The following is a 22920-nucleotide window of genomic DNA, read 5'->3' as shown; positions in this document are numbered from 1 at the left end:
TTCTTCTTCTTCTTCTTCTTCTTCTTCTTCTTCACTGCACCACACTGGCTCCTCCAAATCCAAAAACAACATTCTGCTAAGCATATTGGGGAGAAAGTGGGGCTGGAAACATTCTCTCTGAAGTGCAGTATTCCCTTTCTATCTGCCCCTAATATTGCTGCTAATTCCCCCATTGATTTATAGGAAACCATCATGACCTGCATTATGAAAGGCATGCCACGATAGCCCGGAGCCCTGGCTGATCCTGTGTACCTATCAGCATCAGGCAACAACGGAGGTGACCTCTCGCTCACCTCACACACATTTCATGCTTGAGTTTATTGATTCCAATATATCAGCATTATGTTGGCATGCCACCGAACCACACACTATCCTGTTTTCAGGATTGCCCCAGGTCCTTTAAAACTAGATGTGCATTAGAAGGACAGTACATGTAAGTTTTCTCAGTTCCCCAGGGCTCTGTCAGGGCAGGAAAATGAAGCTAAGCAGGGGATGCTTAAATCCCTTCTCATGACATGGGGTGGCCCCAATCTGAATCAGCTTCCCCCCCCCCCCCACACACACACACTTGAGAATTAAGCTTCAATATTGGTGAGAATTCAGGGGAGGACAAGGAAAGGGTGCAGCTTGGGCCCCTTCCGCATGTGCAGAATAATGCACTTTCAGTGTACTTCAAAGCTGGATTTTACTGTGCGGAATAGCAAAATCCTCTTTTAAACAATTGTGCAAGTGGATTGAACGTTGTCAAAGGCTTTCACGGCTGGAATCACTGGGGTGCTGTGGGGTTTCCAGGCTGTATGGCCGTGTTTTAGCAGCATTTTCTCCTGATGTTTCGCCTGCATCTGGGGCTGGCATCTTCAGAGGATCTAAAAGTTCATTATTCTGTGCGGAAAGGGCCTCAGTTTCACTACCATTTGATGTTCTTTGGTTTGGTTAAGATTTAAGAATTTCTGGATGCTTTTCCGCATCTCTTGTTTACCTGAAGGAACACTTGCACCTAAATGTATCTGCCTGCCTACTGATGTCACATGGGGAGATGGACCTGGTGGTACCTCCCTCTGCCAAGGTGTGGGAGGTAGGGGCATGGGGCAGGACTTTCTCCATGATTGCCCCCAGGCTTTGGAATAGTCTCCCCTCAGAGATTCGCAATGCACCTATCTTTTATGGGTTTAGGTACATGGCAAAGACCTTTCTCTTTGCCCAAGCGTTTGGCTAGCCTCTCTGGAAACCCCTTCTACAATTGGTCTGGGACGGGGGAGAGTTAGGGCAGTTGGGGTAAATTTTACTCTCTTTTTTTGCATTGTTATAATTTATTTATTTTGGGGATTTTTAAATGGTTTTTAATCTATGCAAGCCTAGAGACCTTGGTGTGAGGCAGGGTAGAAATATTTAGAAATAAATGAACTTGGCATTCACAATTCCTTAGACAAAGTGATCTTTGAATGACTTCTGAGATTCCCAAAGGTTAAAATACTGTTTTCAAACCACCACTTCGTCTTGTGGTTGCAAGATATCCACCCTTAGATACTGACAGTTGTACGAACCATTCGGGTGTGTATGAAGAGTTCTGTGGGGCCCCATCCCCATGATGCCATTTTCTTTTTTCACTTCAGGGAGGAAGGCACCTCCTATGAAATCATGCAGCTGGACTTTGAAATGGAGAACTTCACCAGCCAATCGGTGACTCGGCGAATCATGTGGCACATAGATTATCGAGGCCGCAACCCACCGCCTGACCTGGACAGGGCTGTGACGGAGCTGACAGTAATCCAAAGGGATATCCGTGCCATCCTTCCTCTGGCAATGGTGAGCGGAAGTTGGATATAGTTGTTTGTTGTTGACTATATTACATCAATCATGAGACCTATTCCCCAGATTCCATTGTTTGATCTAGTTTGCTTCACTCACAGCCAGTGTGGGGCAGTGGATAAGAGTGTCAGGCCAGCACTGGGAAGACCCAGGTTTAAATATCAACTCTGCCAAAAAAACTCACTGGGTGACCTTGCACTAGTCACACACTCTCGTCCTAACTTACCATACAGGGTGGTTGTAAGGGGAGGATGGAGAAGGTAAGATGATTGTAAGCTGCTTTGAGTTCCCACTGAGGAGAAAAATAAGAGAAGAGTTTGGATTTATATCCTCCCTTTATCTCCTGTAAGGAGACTCAAAGGCGCTTACAGTCTCCTTTCCCTTCCCCCACCCCACACAACAAACACCCTGTGAGGTGGGTAGGGCTGAGAGAGCCCTGAAGAACTGTGACTAGCCCAAGGTCACCCAACTGAGCCCTTCGGGGGAGGGCGGTATAGAAATATAACCAATGAATAAACCGGCATGTGATGGAGTGCACAAACTAATCTAGTTCACCAGATAAGCCTCCACAGCTCAAGCGGCAGAGCGGGGAATTAACCCAGTTCTCCACATTAGAGTGCATTTGCTCTTAACCACTACACCACGCTGGAGTAAATAAAATAATAACATTGGCATTATTGATACTTTTGATTTCTGCGATGCATTTTTTGTTTTTTGTCTTCCTGCAGTTAAAACTGGAAACACCCTGTCTTCTGCATACAAAGATATATATGGTTTCTCTTGATCAGCTGGACCATGGGGAGGTGTTATCCCTGGGTCTGCAATTATTCCAGTTAATATTTGTTCTTTGGTCCAGTGATCAACACTTGGATTTCCCCATGTTTGTCTGTTGTAGGGTGGATTGTTATAGTCACGGAGTTCTAGAGTTGGAAACTCTTCATTCATTCATTCATTCATTCATTCATTCATTCATTCATTCATTCATTCATTCATTCATTCATTCATTCATTCATTCATTCATTCATTCATTCATTCATTCATTCATTCATTCATTCATTCATTCATTCAGGCTTATGTACTGTTGTCCCCTTGAATGGGCTCACAGTAGTGAACAACCATAAATATACAGTTAAAACAGTATAAAATATGGGGGTTAAAGAAAGGTGATGGAAAGCCGCTTTGAGACTCCTTAAAGCTAGAGAAAAGCTTCTGCTTGAATTCCCCCTGGGAGGGAGAAACCACAACTTCCCCAGGTCATTGGTTCCATTGATGAACTGCTCTTACTGTTAAGAAGTTTATCCAAATGGAGCCTAAAATCACTCAAACATTCCCCGCCCCCCCCCGCCCCCCGTATTGCCCTTCTGACTTGTATTTGGCTTGTGGTCATCAACTGCAACCCCAAGATCCTTTTCACAAGTGCTGTTTCCAAGACAGGGGTTACCCCATCCTAGTCCTGCGAATTTGATTCTGCATGCCAAAATACAGGCCATCGCCTTTGTCCCTGGGGAATTTCATTTTGTGAGCTCGGAAAGCAGGGCTGAAACTCTCAAGGTCATTTTTAATTATATTTCTGCCCTCTGAGGCACTTGCTGCAGGTCCCCTTTTTGGGTCATCTGCAAAACTGATGAGGATTTTCTTCATCCAAGTCACGGATAAAAATGGTGGGCGCAGGACCCCTGTCAAATCCTGCTCAAGATCTCTTTCCAGATTGATGAAGTACCACTGGTGAACACTTTGAGGCTGACTCTGCAGCCAACTGGGCATCCATTTCATCTCAGTTTCACTGAGGTCTAAGAACCAGATTCTAAACACAAAACTGTGTAAGGGACTGAATGTGGGTAGAGCTCTCAGTATCTTTCCAGTATTAGAGGAGCGTGCCTGTTAAATTGGGTGGTGTGGCATACAGACAGAATATAACGCTTCTGCAGTTGTCTTGCTTGTCACTGTGTGAACAGACAGCTGGGCTTGACGGGCCTTAGTCTGATCTAGCATGGATTTTCTTGTGTTCTTATGAACTGATGCACAGATAGTGGGATTAGAGTTCAGAAAATGTTGGACTCTGGAACTATGACACATCCTCCTTTTTTTTGACCCTCAGGATACAGAGATCATCAACACGGCTATCCTGACCGGTCGGACGGTGGCCATCCCAGTGAAGGTCATTGCCATTGAGATGACGGGCATCATCATGGACATTTCTGCTGATGTGGAGTGCAAGTCTAGCAATGAAGATATCATCAAGGTGGGTCAAGATGCCCAATATGGGAAGAGGCACCAACCTTAGCACTTCCGCACAAGCAGAATAACACACTTTCAGTCCACTTTCAATCCACTTTGCAGCTGGATTTTACTGCGCGGAATAGCAACATCCACTTGCAAACAGTTGTGAAAGTGGATTGAAAGTGCCTTATTCTGCATGTGCGGAAGGGGCCTTGGTGATGACAAGGGACAAGCTGCCTAGCTGGAGCGAAGAATAATCCTGCTGGACCAGAGGTCAGTTCTCTCCAGCCCAACATCCCATTTCCCAGAATGGCCAGCCAGATTGTTCCTTGGCTAGATGTCCCCAGTTAGATTCAGCGGTATGCTACCTCTATACATGGAATCTCTGGGTTTGTTTCCCTACTCCTGCACATGAAGCCTCCTGGGAAAACCTGGGCTAGTCACAGATTAGAGTCATGCCAACCAGCCCTGTTTCCTCTTGCTCTAACTGAACAAGGTGCGCAGCACCGAGCAAACAAAGTAGGTGAGAGCAGAGTGTCAGAAGCTGTGTGCGGCCACGGCACAGTCGGATTACATAGACGAGGCAAATTCGTGTGCGGCTCAAGTGAGCCACCTCACTTCTCCGCCTCTCTCCAAGTTCAGATACTTCTCCACTGTCTGGATTAAACCTCGGCTTGATTTACCACTGCAGTGCTGTACAAGTCCTGCAGCCGTCTGCTGCTTCCCAATGGGCTGTGAGACACTCTGACGGGCCCGCGCGCGACTGTTCTGCTTGTAAATCCTCCTGGGCTGCTGTTTCCCCCCAGGATTTGGGGGTGGCCCTGAGCAGGCGAAGGGGGATGAATGATGTTGCCACCCAGTTCTGGCCCCCTCACCTTCTGTTTTCCATTAAGTCCTTTTCGGCAGACACCCCTCCTTCCACCCCTGGCGTGAGTTATGTCGGCTGCGCTGCGGAGAGGTGTGTTGGCAGGCTCTCCGGCTCACCTGGAGAGGTGGGGGGGACGGCAATTGCTCTGTCAGGACCATAAAGCTGCGTCGTCTATCAGGCCAGCCGCTATCTGTTACTGTAAATAATTCAGCATTACGGAGAGCAGTGGAGTTGTGAGCAGCTGTCTCCGCGCTCCCTGGGTGTGTATAGCGGAGAGGGGCATAAACAACCGAAGTGGCTCTATCGATCTCCAGGCTTGAGGGATGCCAGGAATGAGCCTCCGGCACCGCGAGTCACGCGAAGAGCGAGACGCAGAGGCTGGGAGCTGGTATTTTGGTGCTGGAACGGACAGCTTTTCAGCTGCTACCTCAGAGCTGAAACCGGGGTTAGCTGTTCTGTCCGTCCAGTTATGCTGAAGGTTGGGGGAATCTCCTACCACCCTTCTAATTTGTAATAAATCTAGCAGCTTTATTGACAGACAACGTTGTTGGTTCGACTGTCAGAGTTTGGAGACTTGGGTTCAAATTCTCGTTTGGTCTCGAAGCTTACTGGGGGCCCATGGGCCAGTCACCTGCACATACTGGGGCCCATGGGCTGACCTTTCATGCAAGAGTATTGTGAGGCTAAAATGGAGGGGAGAACCATAAGGATGAGTAACTGACAAACCGGATAATGAGATGAAAGACAGTATTTAATGCAGTGATGTCCAGTGGGTAGAATATAGGACTGGTGGAAGGGTTCAGATCCCATCTCTGCTATAAACTTACTTGGATGACTTTGGGCCCGTTCTGTATTCTCTCCCCCGCTCTCTCTCTCTGACTCTAACCTACCTTGCAGGATTGATGTGAAGCTCCATTTGGGAGGGGGAGAGGGAAATGATTTGTGCTGTACTGAGCTCCTTAGAGGGACAACGGAATAAAACTCTGAAAAGAGAGGGAGAGAGATTGACAGAGAAATTCACGAGGTAAATCAGCTAAAAAGATTACCCGCCTCAAAATCTCTCCAGGCTCCTCTCGTGCTGTTTCTCTTGAGTGGTCTGCCTCACTGCCTTGAATTTCCCCGGAACCACTCTGTGTAATCTCAAGAGCTATGCGCACACCCTCGGTTCTTTTTCAAATCTGACTTCCCCTTGTCCGCATAAATAGATATTACCCTACGTGTGGTTCTGGGTAGAGCATAGCCCGCTTGGGAGCCCCTTCCCTGGTATTATTTGAAGGGACACGCTGGGTGATTAGCTGTCTCTGAAAGGGCTGCTCTCCCCCCCCCAAAGCTTGTCTCGGTGGGTGTGTTTATTAGCCTAGAGGATGCAAGCGATGGCACGTCGTCTTTATTTTGATGGACGACACAATATCCAGAGATGCATTTCGGGCCTCATTTTTATTCTGATGCGGAGCTGAGATTGCATTCCCAGACATGCTGAGCCTGTGTCTCTCGGTTGTCGAAGCCCAGCTTAAGTAGCCCTGTGGGAATCAAGGGAAATAGACCCTGGCCACATCGCACACAAACGCACGCACACACACAGACACAGAAAACATTCCTGCATCCTCCCAAATTGGAGTTGCTACCAGCGGGGCGTGTTGGAGGCCGTGATGGTTCAGGATTTTCGGGATCCACTATGGAAGTCAGCCCATGCATGAGGTGGAATCCCAGAGTCCATAAATAAACCTGGGGCTGACGAGTGCCCAGTGATGCCATTGGCCTTTAGCAACTGTGCTCAAGAGCTTGTGAGTTTTGCATGGGCAGAGATTTAGCCTGTGGCCCAAGTCTAATTTTTGTCCGCAGTAAGGATCGCTTCTTGGCCTTTTGGCTGACATCAAGGCTGGGATCTGTAGGGCACCAGCCAGCGCTAACCTTTAGAGTCACAGTTTGTTCAGAACTAGCCCCACCTACCTCACAAGGTGTCTGTTGTGGGGAGAGCAAGGGAAAGGAGTTTGTAAGCTGCTTTGAGATGCCTTACAGGAGAGAAAGGTAGGGTATAAATCCAAACTCCTCTTCCTCCTCCTCCTCCCCTCCTCCTCCTTCTGGAATTAACTTGTTGGTGCAATTTGGTCTTCGCCCTGGTCTTGATAGAGGAAGACTCCAAAAGCAGGGAAGAGGGAACTCCTGTGAGGAGCACAGTTGACCTTTGACTTACGAAAGTCCAGGGCCACGCGGGCATTCAAAATGCCAGCAACCCCCATGTCCTCCTGTTTGCCTTAATCCATGTTGCATTCTTCATTTGAAACTGCATCTTAATGAATCAGATCTTTGGTCTGTCATGGTCAGTATTGTCTACTCAGACTTGGCAGGTACTCTCCGAGGTCTCAGGTTGAGGTCTTTCACATTGCCTTTTAACTGGAGATGCCATGGTTTGAACCTGGGCCCTTCTCTCATTCCAAGCAGATGCTCTACCTCTGAGCCACACCTCCTCCTCCTTTACTGACATGCCTACAATCCAAAGATAATCATAAGTGAGCCTTCCCTTCACACGTCATTCCCCTGCTTCTTCTGCAGGTGTCCAGCAGCTGCGACTATGTCTTTGTGAGTGGCAAAGAGTCGAGGGGTTCTATGAATGCAGGGGTCTCCTTCAGCTACGACCACCTCAGTGCCCTCCTGGAGATGACTGTCTGGGTCCCCAAGCTCCCCCTTCACATTGAGCTTTCGGACTCGCGACTCAGCCAGGTGAAGGGGTGGCGGGTACCCGTCCTGCCTGACCGGAGGTAAGCTAGTGGATTTGCAGTGTGTTTTTGGGGGACAGAAGCTGGGGAAGGGATTGAGATCTCCCCGAGCTGTTTCAGACGATCGCACAATGAGGACTAGAGACCATACCAGGCTGTGTTTCCTAAAAATGCTACCGAAACCATAAACCTTCAGAATACAGCTTGGGACTGTGCTCCTACCACTACACAGAGGAATTTCTCATGTGTTTCAATAAATTTTCCCCACCCCCAATTTATTGATGAATAAACCTTTCAGATATGGAGATCGTGACTAGACTACGTTCCCCACAATTTATGCATCGAGCCCTGATTCCAGTAAAAGATCAATCTTTATCTTCTCAGATAATGTTTGGTAGGATGCTTAAAATAAAAGGATGTTCTCCGTGGGACTTGGTTCTGCACATATGCAAATATATGCCAATAGATGCAAATTGACTCGCCTTGAATACCAACCATTCATTACTTCAGGTCTGGCTGACTGAGCCGATATTAATTATTGTGACCTTGGGCCAAAATAGCTCAAGGACTGGTCCACCTGTTAAGAGTCGACATGGCCGCTCTGCTCAGCCTTCTAGTAGTTCCAACTCCTGCCAGAATATAAACAACAAACTGACCCATTTGTGAGCTTTTTGTAGTAGTCACTCCAATGGCGTGAGAAGGTTTTCCAGGAGACGTTAGAAGATCGATATCCCTTCTGCAATTTTAGAGAGCATATAAGACCACACTCTTTAGAAGGGTGGGTGGTTTTTAACTGTTGGAAGGAGATTGAGACTTTTCAACATTTGTTATTGTCGGCTGTTTAAATGGTATTTTTATGATGTATATGGGTGCATTGCTGTTGATTCATCTGGGATCCTAGTTTCTAGGGAGAGAAATGGTTTTCATAAATGTTGTAAATAATAAAATACTACTAATGTCCATCATTTGACTGTATGGGAGCTGGATTGTACATGGCCAGTGAACTGGATAGCATGACCTGGTCTATGAACCAGTTGTTTGGAATCCTTCAATCACCCGCAGGTCAGCACGAGAGAGCGATGACGATGAAGAGGAAGACGAACGGCGGCAGAGCCGGGGTTGTACCCTCCAGTACCAGCACGCCACCCTGCAGGTGTTCACCCAATTCCACACCACCTCCTCGGAGGGCACCGACCAGGTGGTCACCATGCTGGGCCCCGAGTGGATGGTTGAGGTCACAGACCTGGTGAGCGACTTCATTAGGATAGAGGACCCTCGGGTGGCCCACATGGTGGACAGCAACACGTTGGCTGGTCGAGAGCCTGGCACCACCCTCTTCAAGGTAAAAGCCAAAGTGCTACCTGACAATACCAACAACGTTTATTCTCCATTTGTTTTCCCAGATGGACAAAGAGGTAGATCTGGAGCTAACAAGAGCATAAATAAGAATTTCTTGGACAGCGTGGTATAGTGGTTAAGAGCAGGTGGATTCTAATCTGGAGAAGCGGGTTTGATTCCCCACTCCTCCACCTGAGTGGCAGGGGCTTATCTGGTGAACCAGATGTGTTTCTGCACTCCTGCATTCCTGTTGGGTGACCTTGGGCTAGTCACAGTTCCCTCAGAATTCTCTCAGCCCCACATACCTCACAAGATTGTGGGGAGAGGAAGGGAAAGGAGCTTGTAGGCCACCTTGAGCCTCCTTACAGGAGAGAAAGGTGGGATATAAATCCAAATTCTTCTTCCTCCTCCTCCTCCTCCTCCTCCTCCTCCTCCTCCTCCTCCTCCTCCTCCTCCTCCGCTGCTGCTGCTGCTGCTGCTGCTGCTGCTGCTGCTGCTGCTGCTGCTGCTGCTGCTGCTGCTTCTTCTTCTTCTTCTTCTTCTTCTTCTTCTTCTTCTTCTTCTTCTTCTTCTTCTTCTTCTTCTTCTTCTTCTTCTTCTTCTTCTTCTTCTTCTTCTTCTTCTTCTTCTTCTTCTTCTTCTTCTTCTTCTTCTTCTTCTTCTTCTTCTTCTTCTTCTTCTTCTTCTTCTTCTTCTTCTTCTTCTTCTTCACCACCAAACATACCCAGCTCCCTAAGTTCTCTCCTCGTAGGGCATGGATTCCAGACCTTTTACCATTTAGTCAAGTATGTCTGAATGGTACAGTCTAGGTGACATCCCACTGTTTAAATTGCAAAGGGGCTCAGTGGTAGAGCATCTGCTTTACATGTGGAAGGTCCTGGGTTCAGTCTCGAGCCTCTCCTTTGAAAAGGACCAAGTCATCGGTGATACGAAAGATTGCACCTTGGGATCTAACTCACTTGAAAGCAGCTTTGTGCTCCTGTGGGGAAGAGGGGAGAGAGGGCACATATAACATTGGCAAATGAACAAGTGAAGGAGTGGATGTGAGGACAGATCTTGGTTCGTTGCAGGCCCCGGTTGGAGACTGTCTTTGGGCAAGAAAAGGTTTGCCTCCCATTGGCTGTGAGAAGAGTATCATTTTCCAGCCTGGGTCGCTGAAGCCATATGTTAATGTTCTAAGCTTGTTGTAACCTGCCCAGACCCCTTCGGGGATTGGGTGGGATATAAATCCATAAATAAATAATAAAATAAATAAAAGAAGATGGCAATTGTATTGTGCTTGAAATTGCCTGGAAATGGGGGCAGTTTTGAAGTAAGAAATGGCGCAGGAGTAAGAATTAACCCTTGCCTTTCCCCAGTCGCACAGCCCTGGTCCCACCCCTCCCCACAGCTGGTTTTGTAAGCCTTGTTACCCATCCAGGGCTCCGATGGCAGATCCCCTCCACGCAGTGAAAACAAGAGCCAGCCTCCGAATGTCTTTGCCTATAAATGAACCCCTCCTCCCCCCAATCTTCCTTGCCAAGCCTGTGCTCCTTCCCCGCTGTCTCCGTTGCATTTCCTCGCAGTTCCACTTTGCCCCCTCCCGCCTTGAACCTGTGCCAGACCTTTCCGACTACAATTAGTTCTACTTCTCGACACTGTATTGCCTCCCTCAGCAAATTTTCTCTGTCACCTGGCTGCTGCCTTCAAGAATGTGAGCCTGCTCAAGGTCAGTCTGTCCTCCCTGGGCGCACTGTGCTTCAGGGAACCCCGTGGAGTGGGCAAAGGCCGAACAGTGCTCTGGGGCACGATGCTCTCTGGATCAGCTCCTTTGCATTTGAAGCCTGCATTCTGGCAGCAGATGCTCAGAGCCTTCAGTTGGTGGCTTGAATCCAGAATCCCACAACAAGAAAGACTGAAACTTTTCCTGTGATGTGTTCACCGGATAGCCATTTTTACAAGTTTAGTCACAACCCCTCACTGTGCCTTTAAAACAATCAGATGATTTTTAAAATGTAGTTCAGTCCCAAGAAGAAGAAGAAGAGGAGGAGGAGGAGGCGGCGTTTGGATGTACACCTCCCTTTCTCTCCTGTAAGGAGACTTAATGGGGCTTACAATCTCCTTTCCCTTCCCCCCTCCAACAAACACCCTGTGAGGTGGGTGGGGCTGAGAGTGCTCCGAAGAACTGTGACTAGCCCAAGGTCACCCAGCTGGCTTGTGTTGGAGTGCACAAGCTAATCTGGTTTACCAGATAAGCCTCCATAGCTCCAAGTGGCAGAGTGGGGAATCATACCCGGTTCTCCAGATTCGAGTGCATCTGCTCTTAACCACTACACCACGCTGGCTTAGCAACAACAAGCTGATCTGGATAAAATTCACCATTGCTTGGTTGCCAGTAGTGCTTTATTGACTGTGCTTCTGCTCTACTTGCTGGCAAGGATGCCCAGTCCCCATTTCTTTCCCCAGAACTTCCCACACAGTTGCCTTTCTCCTTTTTGTCTCAGGCCAAAACATTTCATCTCGCCTAAGCTTTTTTTAACCATCTGCTTTTAGCCTCAGGGATTGTTCCGTAAGGACCTTTGGAGATTGCTAAAGCCTTTCTGCACTTTTGAGGCAGTCTTAATAGCTGGGCTAACTTAAATTATTTTTATGCTGTTCTAGGATTTTATCGTGCTTTACTCTGGCCCCTTCCGCACATGCAGAATAATGCACTTTCAATCCACTTTCACAGTTGTTTGCAAGTGGATTTTGCCATTCCACACGGTAAAATCCTCCTGCAAAGTGGATTGAAAGTGGATTGAAAGTTCATTATTCTGCATGTGCGGAAGGGGCCTGGATGAAGTGCCCTGAGCAGGTTCTCTGGAGAGGGCACCGTATATAATGTTTAAATAAATACACGTAAAGTTTCTTGACACATACCTTTTCTCTCCCACAGGTAGCCTCACCCCTCATGGAGGCGGTCCTTGGAGAGACGCTGGTGACGGTGGCTGACGAGAAGATCACGATCACTGAGCTGAAGGCCCAGGTGGTCTCCAACCTCTCCCTTTCGCTGTACCCCAGCCCTGGAAACAGTCATACCATTGTGGCCAAGACAACAGCTCAGCAGACGCTCAACTTCTCTAAGCAGGTAATGCTGGAGCAAGCAGTACTGGGACAGAAATGCCTTAAGACACCAACTCCCAGAAAGCAAGTCTGCCTGTACCATTTTCACGACTTCTTCTTGAGCCTTATTCTCCAGCACAGTATGGCCATTTATGTGTCAGTGCTTACCTTGCAGCTGTGTTCTTCACAGTGGGTTTTTTCCCCTGTGGTTTTATTTTTATTTTATTTGTTTTATTCTTTGGACTTATTGGCCGCCCTCCCCCGAAGGGCTCGGGACAGTGAACAACATAAAATAATAATACAATAACAGTAAAACATTAGTAACACCGATTGCCGATCGGTGTTTTCCCACTGCGAAGCATTCACAGCCCAAGTCAGTCTGCCATTTGACCCACCCCACTTCCTTGTTTAATCTGGGTGGAGAAACTGCTCTTGGGTGGGCAGGAAAAGTTGAGAGGAGCAAGAAAACCCAAAGAAAAGGACGTGCATGTTGATATCCTTTGCTTTTCCTGAAAAGTCGCACTCTGAGAACATTCAGAAACCATCGAGATTCTCCGATCTGAGGATGCAGTGAGTTTTGAAGGGGGAAATGTGTGTAACCGAGAATCCAACCCGAAGGGAATGTACACTCAGTACAAAAGAGACCATAAGTGGATAAAAGCCCTATATCTTGTTACTTGGCAGAAGCCTTCAGGCCTCACATGTTTAAACAGGCCCCCATGTTCAGACTAGTTGTGTGTGTGCTACATTTTATCAAGTCACTTACAACTCATATCAACCTTATGAATTAATGACCTCCAGAATGTCCTCTCATGAATGGCCTCGCTCAGGTCTTGCAAACTGGCATCCTTCATTAGAACATAAGAACATAAGAACTAGCCTGCTGGATCAAACCAGAGTCCATCTAGTCCAGCACTCTGCTACTCGCAGTGGCCCACCAGGTGCCTTTGGGAGCTCACATGCAGGATGTAAAAGCAATGGCCTGCTGCTGCTGCTGCTGCTCCTGAGCACCTGGTCTGCTAAGGCATTTGCAATCAGAGATCAAGGAGGATCAAGATTGGTAGCCATAGATCGACTTCTCCTCCATAAATCTGTCCAAGCCCTTTTTAAAGCTATCCAGGTTAGTGGCCCCACCACCTCCTTGAGTAGATCCTTCTCATGTTGGGCCATCCTCTTTTCCTACTGCCTTCAAATTTCCCCAGTATCATTGTATTTTCCAATAAGTCTGATATTCTCCTGATGAGACCAGTTCAGGCTAGTAGGGATACTAAATTCACCTTGCCTACCAAATACCATTTGCTGGATGGTGCCATTTTTCCAGCTCAATTGCTGTCCAATTGCATACCAAGCTCAATTTCTGTCCCACTGCATTGTTTTGTTTCATTGAGAAGCTATGATACTAGATGGAATTGTTCCATCAGATTTTGTACTCTGATCTAGCTAGTGTGACCCGAATGTATCTCAGAAGCTTCAGGAAGCCAGAGCAGAGTTCCTTAGTAGCCACATAAGTGTTCCAAGACAGATCAACCAAATTTTGAAAACTACTAGTAATAGAAGTAGGGGAGGGCGGTGGATGGGTGGACTGTTCCTCTCAATCTTGCCCCTTCTCTTTTTTTGTAGGAGGCCTTGCTGAGTCTTTGGGTGTCGTACAGTGATGGCACTACAGCTCCCCTCTCCTTGTATGACCCAAAGGACTACACATTGGTTGTGAGCAGCCAAGACCAGTCTGTGGTGTCAGTGATGCCAGATCGGGCCTTTCCGGTTGTGGTGGCCGAAGGTGAGGGCTCTGGCGACCTGGTAAAGGCCGAGCTGATGATCTGCGAGAATTGCCAGAAAACCAAGCGCAAGAGCGTGCTGGCCACTACTGTGGCCAACGTCCGTGTGCATTTCAACTCCGAGGAGGAGCCCACCTACGATTATGAACCTGTCCAAACTCCCAGCAAGCCTGGACGGGAGAGGGCTGCTCCTGGAACCACACCCAGGTTGGAGGGTGAGTGGCATCTAGTGCCCAGTCAGGAGAGCCGAGTGCCCAGTGTTGTTATCCCCACTGAGGAGTTTCCAACCATCCCTACCGGCTACGTACAGGTGACGCGGGGCTTGACGGACCTGGAAATAGGCATGTACGCCCTTCTTGGTGTCTTCTGTTTAGCCATCCTTGTCTTCCTCATCAACTGTATAGTCTTTGTGCTTAAGTACCGTCACAAACGGATCCCACCAGAAGGACAAACCAATATGGACCATTCTCACCACTGGGTATTTTTGGGCAACGGACAGCCATTGCGGGCCCAGAATGACCTTTCTCCTCAGCCCGAGAGCCCAGGCAACCCTTTGGAGAATGTCCAGACCTGTTGCCATGGTGACCACCATAGCAGTGGCTCCTCGCAAACCAGTGTGCAAAGCCAAGTACACGGGCGGGGGGATGGCTCCTCCGGGGGCTCCACCAGGGACCAGAGTGAGGACCCGCTGAACTCGCCCACCTCCAAGCGCAAGCGGGTCAAGTTCACTACTTTTGCCACCATGCCTTCCGAGGAGCTGGCCTATAACTCTATTCCCATAGCTGATGAGGAGGACTTGGAGTGGGTCTGTCAAGATATGGGCCTCCAGGACCCTGAGGAACTGCACAACTACATCCATAGGATCAAAGAGATTGCGTAACGGGTCAGATCCGCCACTCCGGATACCAAGGGCAGGGCGCTCTCGCTGGAATTTGATGGGATAGTTTGCATTTCCCCTCTGGCATTCATTGGGGTCCTTTTCTGGTTTTCCTCCAAGTGAACAAGCCCGCCCTCGGTCCTAGTGCTGTTCCGAGGGAGATAGGATCTGTCCCATCATATGGGAAGACTTCCTGTCACTTGGAAGGAACGGAGGGCAGGTTGGGCCATAACTACGGGGGGTGTCAATGGGACTTAGCCAGATTGGGCCAGCTGGTGTCCATAGCTATGTGTCAAAAGAGTGGGCTGGCAATGCCCAGTTGGGGCCAGAGGATCGGGCAATCCGATCCCGAGGTGCTGGCTGGAACATGGAATAAATCCTTGCATCTGCTTTGGGGAACTTCAGTCCCTGCCTTCCCAGCGTCCACCGCTGCCTTTGCCGGCCATCTCCAAAAGGGAAACCTTCGATTCTGCAGCTTTTCTTTTCTTGCACAATAAACGTTGACTCTTGAATAACATTCAGGGATTCTGCCCAGCCTGTGGGACTCTCATGGACTGCTACTGCTGGGGTGAAGGGAGGGGGAAGCAGGGCAGAAGGCTCTGGGTCACAAGTACAAGGCTGCATTAGAGTGCCCTGGGACCCCACAAAGAAATTTTGACTCTATTATTACATGGGGAAGGTGAAAGGGGGTGTAAGACTATACCACCCCCTGCCTATTCCAAACAGCACCGATCCCCTTTAGTGCCTGCACTGCCTTTCCCATACTCTTAAACTTCTGGCATTGAGTTGATCTGCCCACTAACCAACATGGCTGCCTAGATTGTGGGAGTGGAGGCCAAGAACGCCCAAGCCCCACAGACCTCTGACCCAAATTCTGAGGGGGATCAAGATGGAAGAGATAATCTCATGTTCTGGTGAGATGGAAGAGATAATCTCATGTTCTAAAGTAGGGTAAGGCCTCCATAACCAAGAACAACACCCTCCACTGGTGGCTTAGTTGGCCAACCCAATCTGACTCCCACCAATCAATGACAAGGTGGGCAGCTGTTTCTTACAGCCTCAGCTAGTCAGTGCCACCAGCCCATACTGAGATAAGACTAGTTTCTTATTGATTCAGACACTGCCTGCCTTTTTCCTCCTCCACTTCCCTGTCATTGGTGTCAAGAAAGATGGAGAATAAGATTCACCTAAGATCAATTGGTTATGTGTTAGGAATGAGGTTGGGCCAGGTAGACATCATAAGGATCCTGAGGAATTTGGGGTAAACCTCCAAAGGGTCACAGAGATGGCAGCGATCTGAGACTAGCGGTGAATCAGTGAATTGTTTGGATCTAGTCTTCAATTGGACGGCATAACTTCTCTCCAAGGCAATTTAATTTCACAGCTTGATTAAACAAAAGCAGCCATCCAGCCCAATATTTGTCTACAGGATCCTAGTTTTCCCCACACATCTCTTTTTATATTTTTTTACTTTGGATCAATTTATTTGGCGGCTTGGAACGGAAGCAAGTGTTTGCACGGACAGGTGAAAAATTATTCATTTGATCCTGTGACAGGTTACAATAAAGATTCTTGCCTTGATTGACAAGGGCTTCTTTGGACAAAATTTGAGCACCCCTCCTCTACATTTCCTGCTCCGAACCCTATTGTTGGATCACCCCTATAGGTCAAAGGGTGCCATTTCAGTTGGGCGAGGAGCTAGAGGCACACACCGTGAGATTTTAATACGAGAATGGGATGGGAAAGGAAATTCTTGGCAGAGTTTAAACATTTGACCTTCAATGACCAATTTTGAGGGTTGGATCCAAACAGCTTTTTCAGTGTTTCACAAGGGAGGAAGTGGTCTGTTTTAACCCTCCCCTCCCAACAAAGATTATCCTGGGGATCATGGACAAAAATTGGATGGACAAAAATGGTGTGTGTCTGGGGCTGCAGTAGGAAATGGAATTGAGTGAATGAAGTGGGGGGAAAGCTGGTTGGATCCAACCCAGTGTATTTTAATGTCACACAGTGAGTGTATGTGGAGGTGGGGGACATTTCAGTGCATTTCTAACAGTGGAGCAAACAGGTGTGCTGTTTTTCTCGAGCAAAGGAATTGGTGCCTTTGACACGTCCAAATAACTGGTCCCTGGCTTTCTACGCACCATTGTGAACTGTGGGCCACAACCGAAACTCCTCTTGTGCCCTCCCTAAATGGCAGCCCAGTCCAGCCCCGTCCAGCCCCAAACAAGGGCTGGCTGAAACCCCATCCTGGGTTTCAAAGTCTCATTGTATCTTCTGTCATTGCATAATCATGACCCCACCTCCTTGTTGACAAAGCTCCGCCCCCTCCACACTCCTCATTTTCTGGTGGGCACTGATTTGCTCTGCAGCAGGATTATACAGGATGACTTTTCCTGGGTAGTACCACTCTGGATGACAGGGAAAGGAACCTCTCATTCACAAATGTACCACTTCTTTCCCTGCATGTACAAAAGCTCCATGTCATGAAGATCGGTTCCTGGCTCAAGCTGTCCCAGCTAGGGGTATTTAGTGGGGAAGTATTCCAAGTTACCCTACCCACCCCCACCCACGGTCTCAAGTGGTACAATCCAGGGAGAAAGAAGCATCATGTGATTTGGTTGTCTTGCAGATCTCTCTTGGGTATCGTAGGCTCTGCATCCTCAAATGATGGTGGACATCCTTGTATGGAGAGAAGTCTCTGTTTTACTGATCTCCCCTCTTGGTCTTTGGGTAAGAATATTGGGGGCACCCACCTGCAACCCCCATTCTCCCTGGCACTCATGCCAGGCAGACCAAACTGAAGGGTGGGCTGTGTTGAGGCTGGTGCTATCCACAGGTGCTGAATTGCAAAACATGGGGCCTGGGTTGGGGGACGGAGGAAAGGAAGCCCCTGCCAACCAGCGGGCAATGTACTCTCTTTCTGTTTGAATTTACCCACCACTGTGTCTAATTTTTAAATAAAAGCAAACTGACAAAGAGAAAGATGCAGAGAGTTGGCACAGCATGAAAACAAGATGGCGCCTCGTTGGTAGACTCCACCAGCAACCCGCTTGACTGGTTGGCATCTGCATTGGGATTGTAAACCATGAGAGTGGTGGGCCTCCTGATGATTTAGACCAGCACCTTCACAAACTCTGCATCGAGGAGGTCCACAGGAAGGTCTGACAGGCCCCTTGGCAAATGGTGGATGCTACCCTCAAGGGAGGGGCTGGCTCAGTTTCCAGCATCTTCCTTTAAATGGGTCCATGTGTTGGGAAAGACCTTTCCTACTTCAGGCTGCCAATCTGAAGAGGCTTTAAGAACGTCGTATAAGCTTTTACAGGCTGCATTTCGGCCCAGAATTGGCTTCCAAAGCAGTAATAAAAGTTCACTATCAAATGTTCCTTGTGGAGAGGATCCAGCGCTGAGCTGAACTGTTTCCAGGTGGAGCAAAAAAGGTTTTAGCTGCAACAAATGCCGGTCATATTTTTCACTCATGTTTCCTCCAAAGAGTTTGGGTTCATTTTATTTGCCCGATAATCCTGTGAGGTAAGTTAGGCTGGGAGAAAATGGTGGGCCTCAGGTCAATAATAATAATAACAACAACAACAACAACAACAACAACAACAACAACAACAACAACTTCCTAGGCCTCTGGGTGAGGCTCGAATTGTAATGAAGGCCAACAACCAGCTAAAGATCTGGCAGCTGTGAAATCTACAATAATAAAACACTAGGGCAGCACTTGAAACATCTTCAAATTGACAAAATTAACATCTGTCAAATTCAGAAGGCAGCCCTGCTGGGATCCGCACGAATACTACGCCGATACATTACAACTTCCTAGGCTTCTGGGTGAGGCTCGAATTGTAATGAAGGCCAACAACCAGCTAAAGATCTGGCAGCTGTGAAATCTATAATAATAATAATAATAATAATAATAATAATAATTCTTGTCACGAATTATAATAATAATAATAATAATTCTTGCAGCCTCACAGCTGCAGCAAGGCTGCAAGACCCACGACAAACCTGTATAAATCGTAAGATGTGGCTGGACCCTAAATTCTCTGTTTCAGACTGGATTGTGGCTGAAAATCTGACCTTGCAGACTCTTTCCTGCAAGCTATACAGTAGTTGCAATTGGTGAAATGACCTAACAATATAAATACCAATGGGTGACATAAGATAAACTAGCAGAACTTTAAAGTGCTTCATTACTGAAAGTGCTTCGCTATTTGAATTGTATTAAAATTCTACTAGTTTATCTTACGTCACCCATTGGTATTTGTATGACCATTGGGCTACCGGTATTTGTCAACCTTCTTTGGGTACCTGGTTTCTCAAGGTTGAGGTTTTTCTTCCCCTTTTTGTTTTGGTAGTTGTCAGAATGCCAGACTAGGATCTGGGGAACCAGGGTTCGAATTCCCACACGAATATGGAAGCTTGCTAGGTAGAAGAAAATGTCCTGCCCCTTTAAGAGGCTTCATGGGATGTTATTCACTAGTGCCATGAAAAGCAATTGCCCATTTCTCCACATGAGGCCTCTATTAAAGGTGTAGGCCAATTTTTTGCTAGGCAGCTGACAAGCCTATTGCTTGGTGATCTTGGACTGGTCAGTCTCTCTCAGCCCAGCCTAACTCTGGAGATAAAATGGAGGAAGAAAGAAGGATCGTGCAAGCTGTTTTGGGAAGAAAAAAGGAGGTACAAATATCTAACCAGAGTGCTTTTGGCAACACCACCAGCAATTGATTGAACTCAAGTCGTGTAGAACTAAACGAGGGGGCAAATTTTCCACAAAAAGGCGAAAGCGAGAAGATCCTGAAACCAGAGCAACTCTCAGGGATTTAAGCATTCCAGAAACCCTGTCCTTTTGGTTAAAGGGCTCATTTTCCTCCCCTCTTTGAGCAGCAGTGACTAAATCCCACGAGGATTTCCCAGTTACTCGGTTTACGGAGAAAGGTCTGGCATTTGCAACCTGCGCCCTTTGGAGATTTCCCCCGGGACCCCGTTTCTAATAAGTGTAATATCTTTATTTTTGAAACTCAATTTTGAAATGGGCCTCATGCTTCAAAGCAGCTGTGCGTATCATTTAAAGTGGCTCTCGTTCCCCTCCTGTGACTGATTGTACTGCAGTGATTACATTCATGTTCCCAGGGTACAGCTGGAAACAAAGTCCTCTGAGGACAATCTGGCTCGGAGCCACCCCGGAGTAAATTCAGTTTAATGCCCACCGTGGGGGAGATCGCAGTCTTCTGACCCGACGCTACCAGGGCTGAATACTTTAACCAACAGCGGCTTACCTTGGCGCATACAAGAACACATTATCTAAAGATGCATTTCAGCACATCAAGCTGCGGGGTAAAATCTAAACCTGTAACAGTGGCTCCTGAAATATAGGAACTTTACAATCTACAGTATGCAACAGCAGAATATTGACAAGAATTCATTTACTTATTATGTTTGTTGTACCGTGTTTCCATGATCGCTAGTCAATAATCTGTTTAAAGCCTGAGTAGACAGAGATCCTTCCTTTGCCTTAAGCTGGGGAAGGATGGGAAGGGAGGAATTAGGGCCCACCTTACCTTGCGGGTGGAAGCAGAAAGAGAAAGGGAGAAAGAGAAGAAGAATTTGGATTTATACCCCACCTTTCTCTCCTGCAAGGAGACTCAAGGTGGCTTGCAAGCTCCTTTCCCTTCCTCTCCCCACAACAGGCATCTTGTGAGGTAGGTGGGGCTGAGAGAGTTCTGAAGAACTGTGACTGGTCCAAGCAGAGGCGTAGCAAGGGGGGAAAGCGCCTGGTGCACCGGTACGTCCTCCACCCCGGAACACCCCCATCATGCCCCATCACGCTTCTGCCACACCCCCACAGGGGCGTGTGCCCAGTGTGTTGCGCACCTCCCCATCCCCTTGGAGCTACACCTCTGAGCCCAAGGTCATTCAGCAGAAATATAGGAGTGCGGAAACACATCTGGTTCACCAGATAAGCCTCTGCCGCTTAAGTGGAGGAGCGGGGAAATCAAAATGTAGGGGAAATCAAAATGTAGGGATGGGTGGAGGAAGGGGAGAGTGAGGATGGGGTATGAGTCTGAAATTGTGTGCATCGAGGAATGCTGCTGTAAATTTCGTTGTGCGTGCACAATGACAATAAAATGCTTATGCTTATGCTTAAAACCCGGTTCTCCAGATTAGAACCCGCCTGCTCTTAACTACTACCCCAGAGATTTGCTGAATAGCACCTAGTAGTCAGACTATGGCAGGACTGAGATTCAAATAGGGGAGGTTCCAAGTCATAGTCTTTTGGCCATGACATTACATCACCTTCCATACAGATGTGGGTGAACCAGTCCGAAAAACACTGTTATCAATTGTAGTACAAGTAAGGGCGGTGTATGCGACCTGTGAAAAGCTATGTAAATACATTTTTTTTAAAAAAAACACCCCGGCTATAAAAGCAGGGAAAGCAAAGCAAATGCCTGGGGGACGGAAGGAAGAAGCAGTTGCGCAGGCAGAGATGAGTGGAGAACAGTTGAGCGGAGGGTTAGATCCCGAGGTGGGCAGAGGGCAGGCTGTGCCATCTCGCTTTCCAAGCGTGGGGTCGCAGAGGTTAAAATGCAATTATGCAAATATCAAAAGGTCCTGGCCCCTTGCTTTCTGACATTTGCCCTGCCTTCCAAGCAGCTGGGAATCTGAAAAAGAGACTCACCTGTCCCTCCCTCCTCCTCACCAATATCTTCCTTGCTCATTTCTCTGCAGGGGGCTAGGTTATTTTAAGCTTCGGGAAAGCTCTTATTTTATTTGAAATCCGCTTGGGATGTTTCTGTGTCCCTGCTTCCAAGGAGATATTTGGGGGCTGCAATAAACTTGTGAAGGTCCGACTAGGTGGTATGCTGGCTGCCAGTTCAACGCATGGCCTCTGCTGCCATTTAAGAAAAGATGTGTTCATTGAAAAGAAGTGCTGATTAGCGCAAGGGGACCAGGGGATCCTGTGCCCCTTACCTGTGCACCCATGTAGGCTTACTCGCTCTAGATTAGAAAACACCTGAAGATTTGGGGGCAAAACTTGAAGAAGGTGGGGTTTAGGGAAGGGAGGTACAATACCATAAAGCCTACTTTCTCAAGCAGTCATTTTCTCCAGGTGAACTGACCTCTATGATGTAGTGGTTAAGAGCAGGTGCACGCTAATCTGGAGAACCGGGTTTGATTCCCCGCTCTGCCACTTCAGCTGTGGAGGCTTACCTGGGGAATTCAGATTAGCCTGTGCACTCCAACACATGCCAGCTGGGTGACCTTGGGCTAGTCACAGTTCGTCGGGGGTTCTCTCAGTCCCACCCACATCACAGGGTGTTAGGGGTGACTGGAGAGGAAGGGAAAGGAGATTGTAAGTCCCTTTGAGTCTCCTTACAGGAGAAAAAGCGGGGATATAAATCCAAACTCCTCTTCTTCTGTTTCCTGAAGATCAGTTACAATAGCAGGAGTTCTCCAACTATCACTTGGGGTTTGCAGCCCTCCTCCATGGCTGTAGGAGATTCCCTGTTCCCAAATAACCTTCTTGTTGATTCTGAATTTGTTATCCCTGCTTTGCTGCCTTCCCAATTCCCAATTCCTTGTTTTGGTCCCACTTCTTTTTTTCCCACCAAAATGTCCCTAGATACTTTAATTTGGCACCGTTTTGTGATCCCGGCACCAAACTTTCCCCATCAAATGCATATTTTTTTCCAACAAAGATGTCGACACCAGTAAATGACTGTTACCCCTTGTGTGCTTAAACAGCATCCTTCTTTTTGCGGGAGGGAATAGGTCATGTAATAGCTAGACCCTAAAATCTGGGGTCAAAAGGGGATGAGGTGAATATCTCCTAGGTCTGAAAAAAAAACGGAAGAGGACCATTCAGTTTGTGGTGTGTGTGTGTGTGTAACTCCCAGGTCAGATGGACTTGGTTTCCAGGGAGACTTGGGTCTTTGAATCTCTCTAATTGTAAATTTTAAACAGTGATGCTTTGTGCAAGATGGAGGCTGTTCAAAATTGGGCTAATGAGAGCGAGAAAGGAAGCGTAGCCTGCCTTACAATCACACTGCATCACTCAGTGTGAGTTTTTAAAAAAAGAATCGTGTGGTGGCTTGTTTATGCATATAAATCAACTTATCTAACATATAAACACAAATTATCTCATGCATACACAAAACAGCGATGATTTCTGCCTGAGGTCACGAGTGTGTGAAAATATTCCACACGCAAACACCGAATAATAAA

At 47.6% G+C, this 22920-nt stretch overlaps 1 protein-coding gene across 1 annotated transcript in view; it reads left to right on the top strand.

The window, feature by feature from the left end:
- Positions 1-17670, top strand: part of TMEM132E (transmembrane protein 132E) — a 149391-nt gene extending 131721 nt beyond the window's left edge. The window contains 6 exon segments of the mRNA XM_048519328.1: positions 1614-1806; positions 3908-4051; positions 7451-7656; positions 8677-8956; positions 11867-12058; positions 13654-17670. Of these exon segments, the coding sequence (XP_048375285.1) occupies positions 1614-1806; positions 3908-4051; positions 7451-7656; positions 8677-8956; positions 11867-12058; positions 13654-14688 (2050 nt within the window). The 3' untranslated portion in view covers positions 14689-17670.
- Positions 17671-22920: the final 5250 nt, after the last annotated feature.

Source organism: Sphaerodactylus townsendi, linkage group LG16 (assembly GCF_021028975.2).
Source record: "Sphaerodactylus townsendi isolate TG3544 linkage group LG16, MPM_Stown_v2.3, whole genome shotgun sequence".
Taxonomy (NCBI): Eukaryota; Metazoa; Chordata; class Lepidosauria; order Squamata; family Sphaerodactylidae; genus Sphaerodactylus; species Sphaerodactylus townsendi.
Note: the sequence above shows the minus strand (reverse complement) of the source record. Positions and strands in the feature narration are given on the sequence as shown.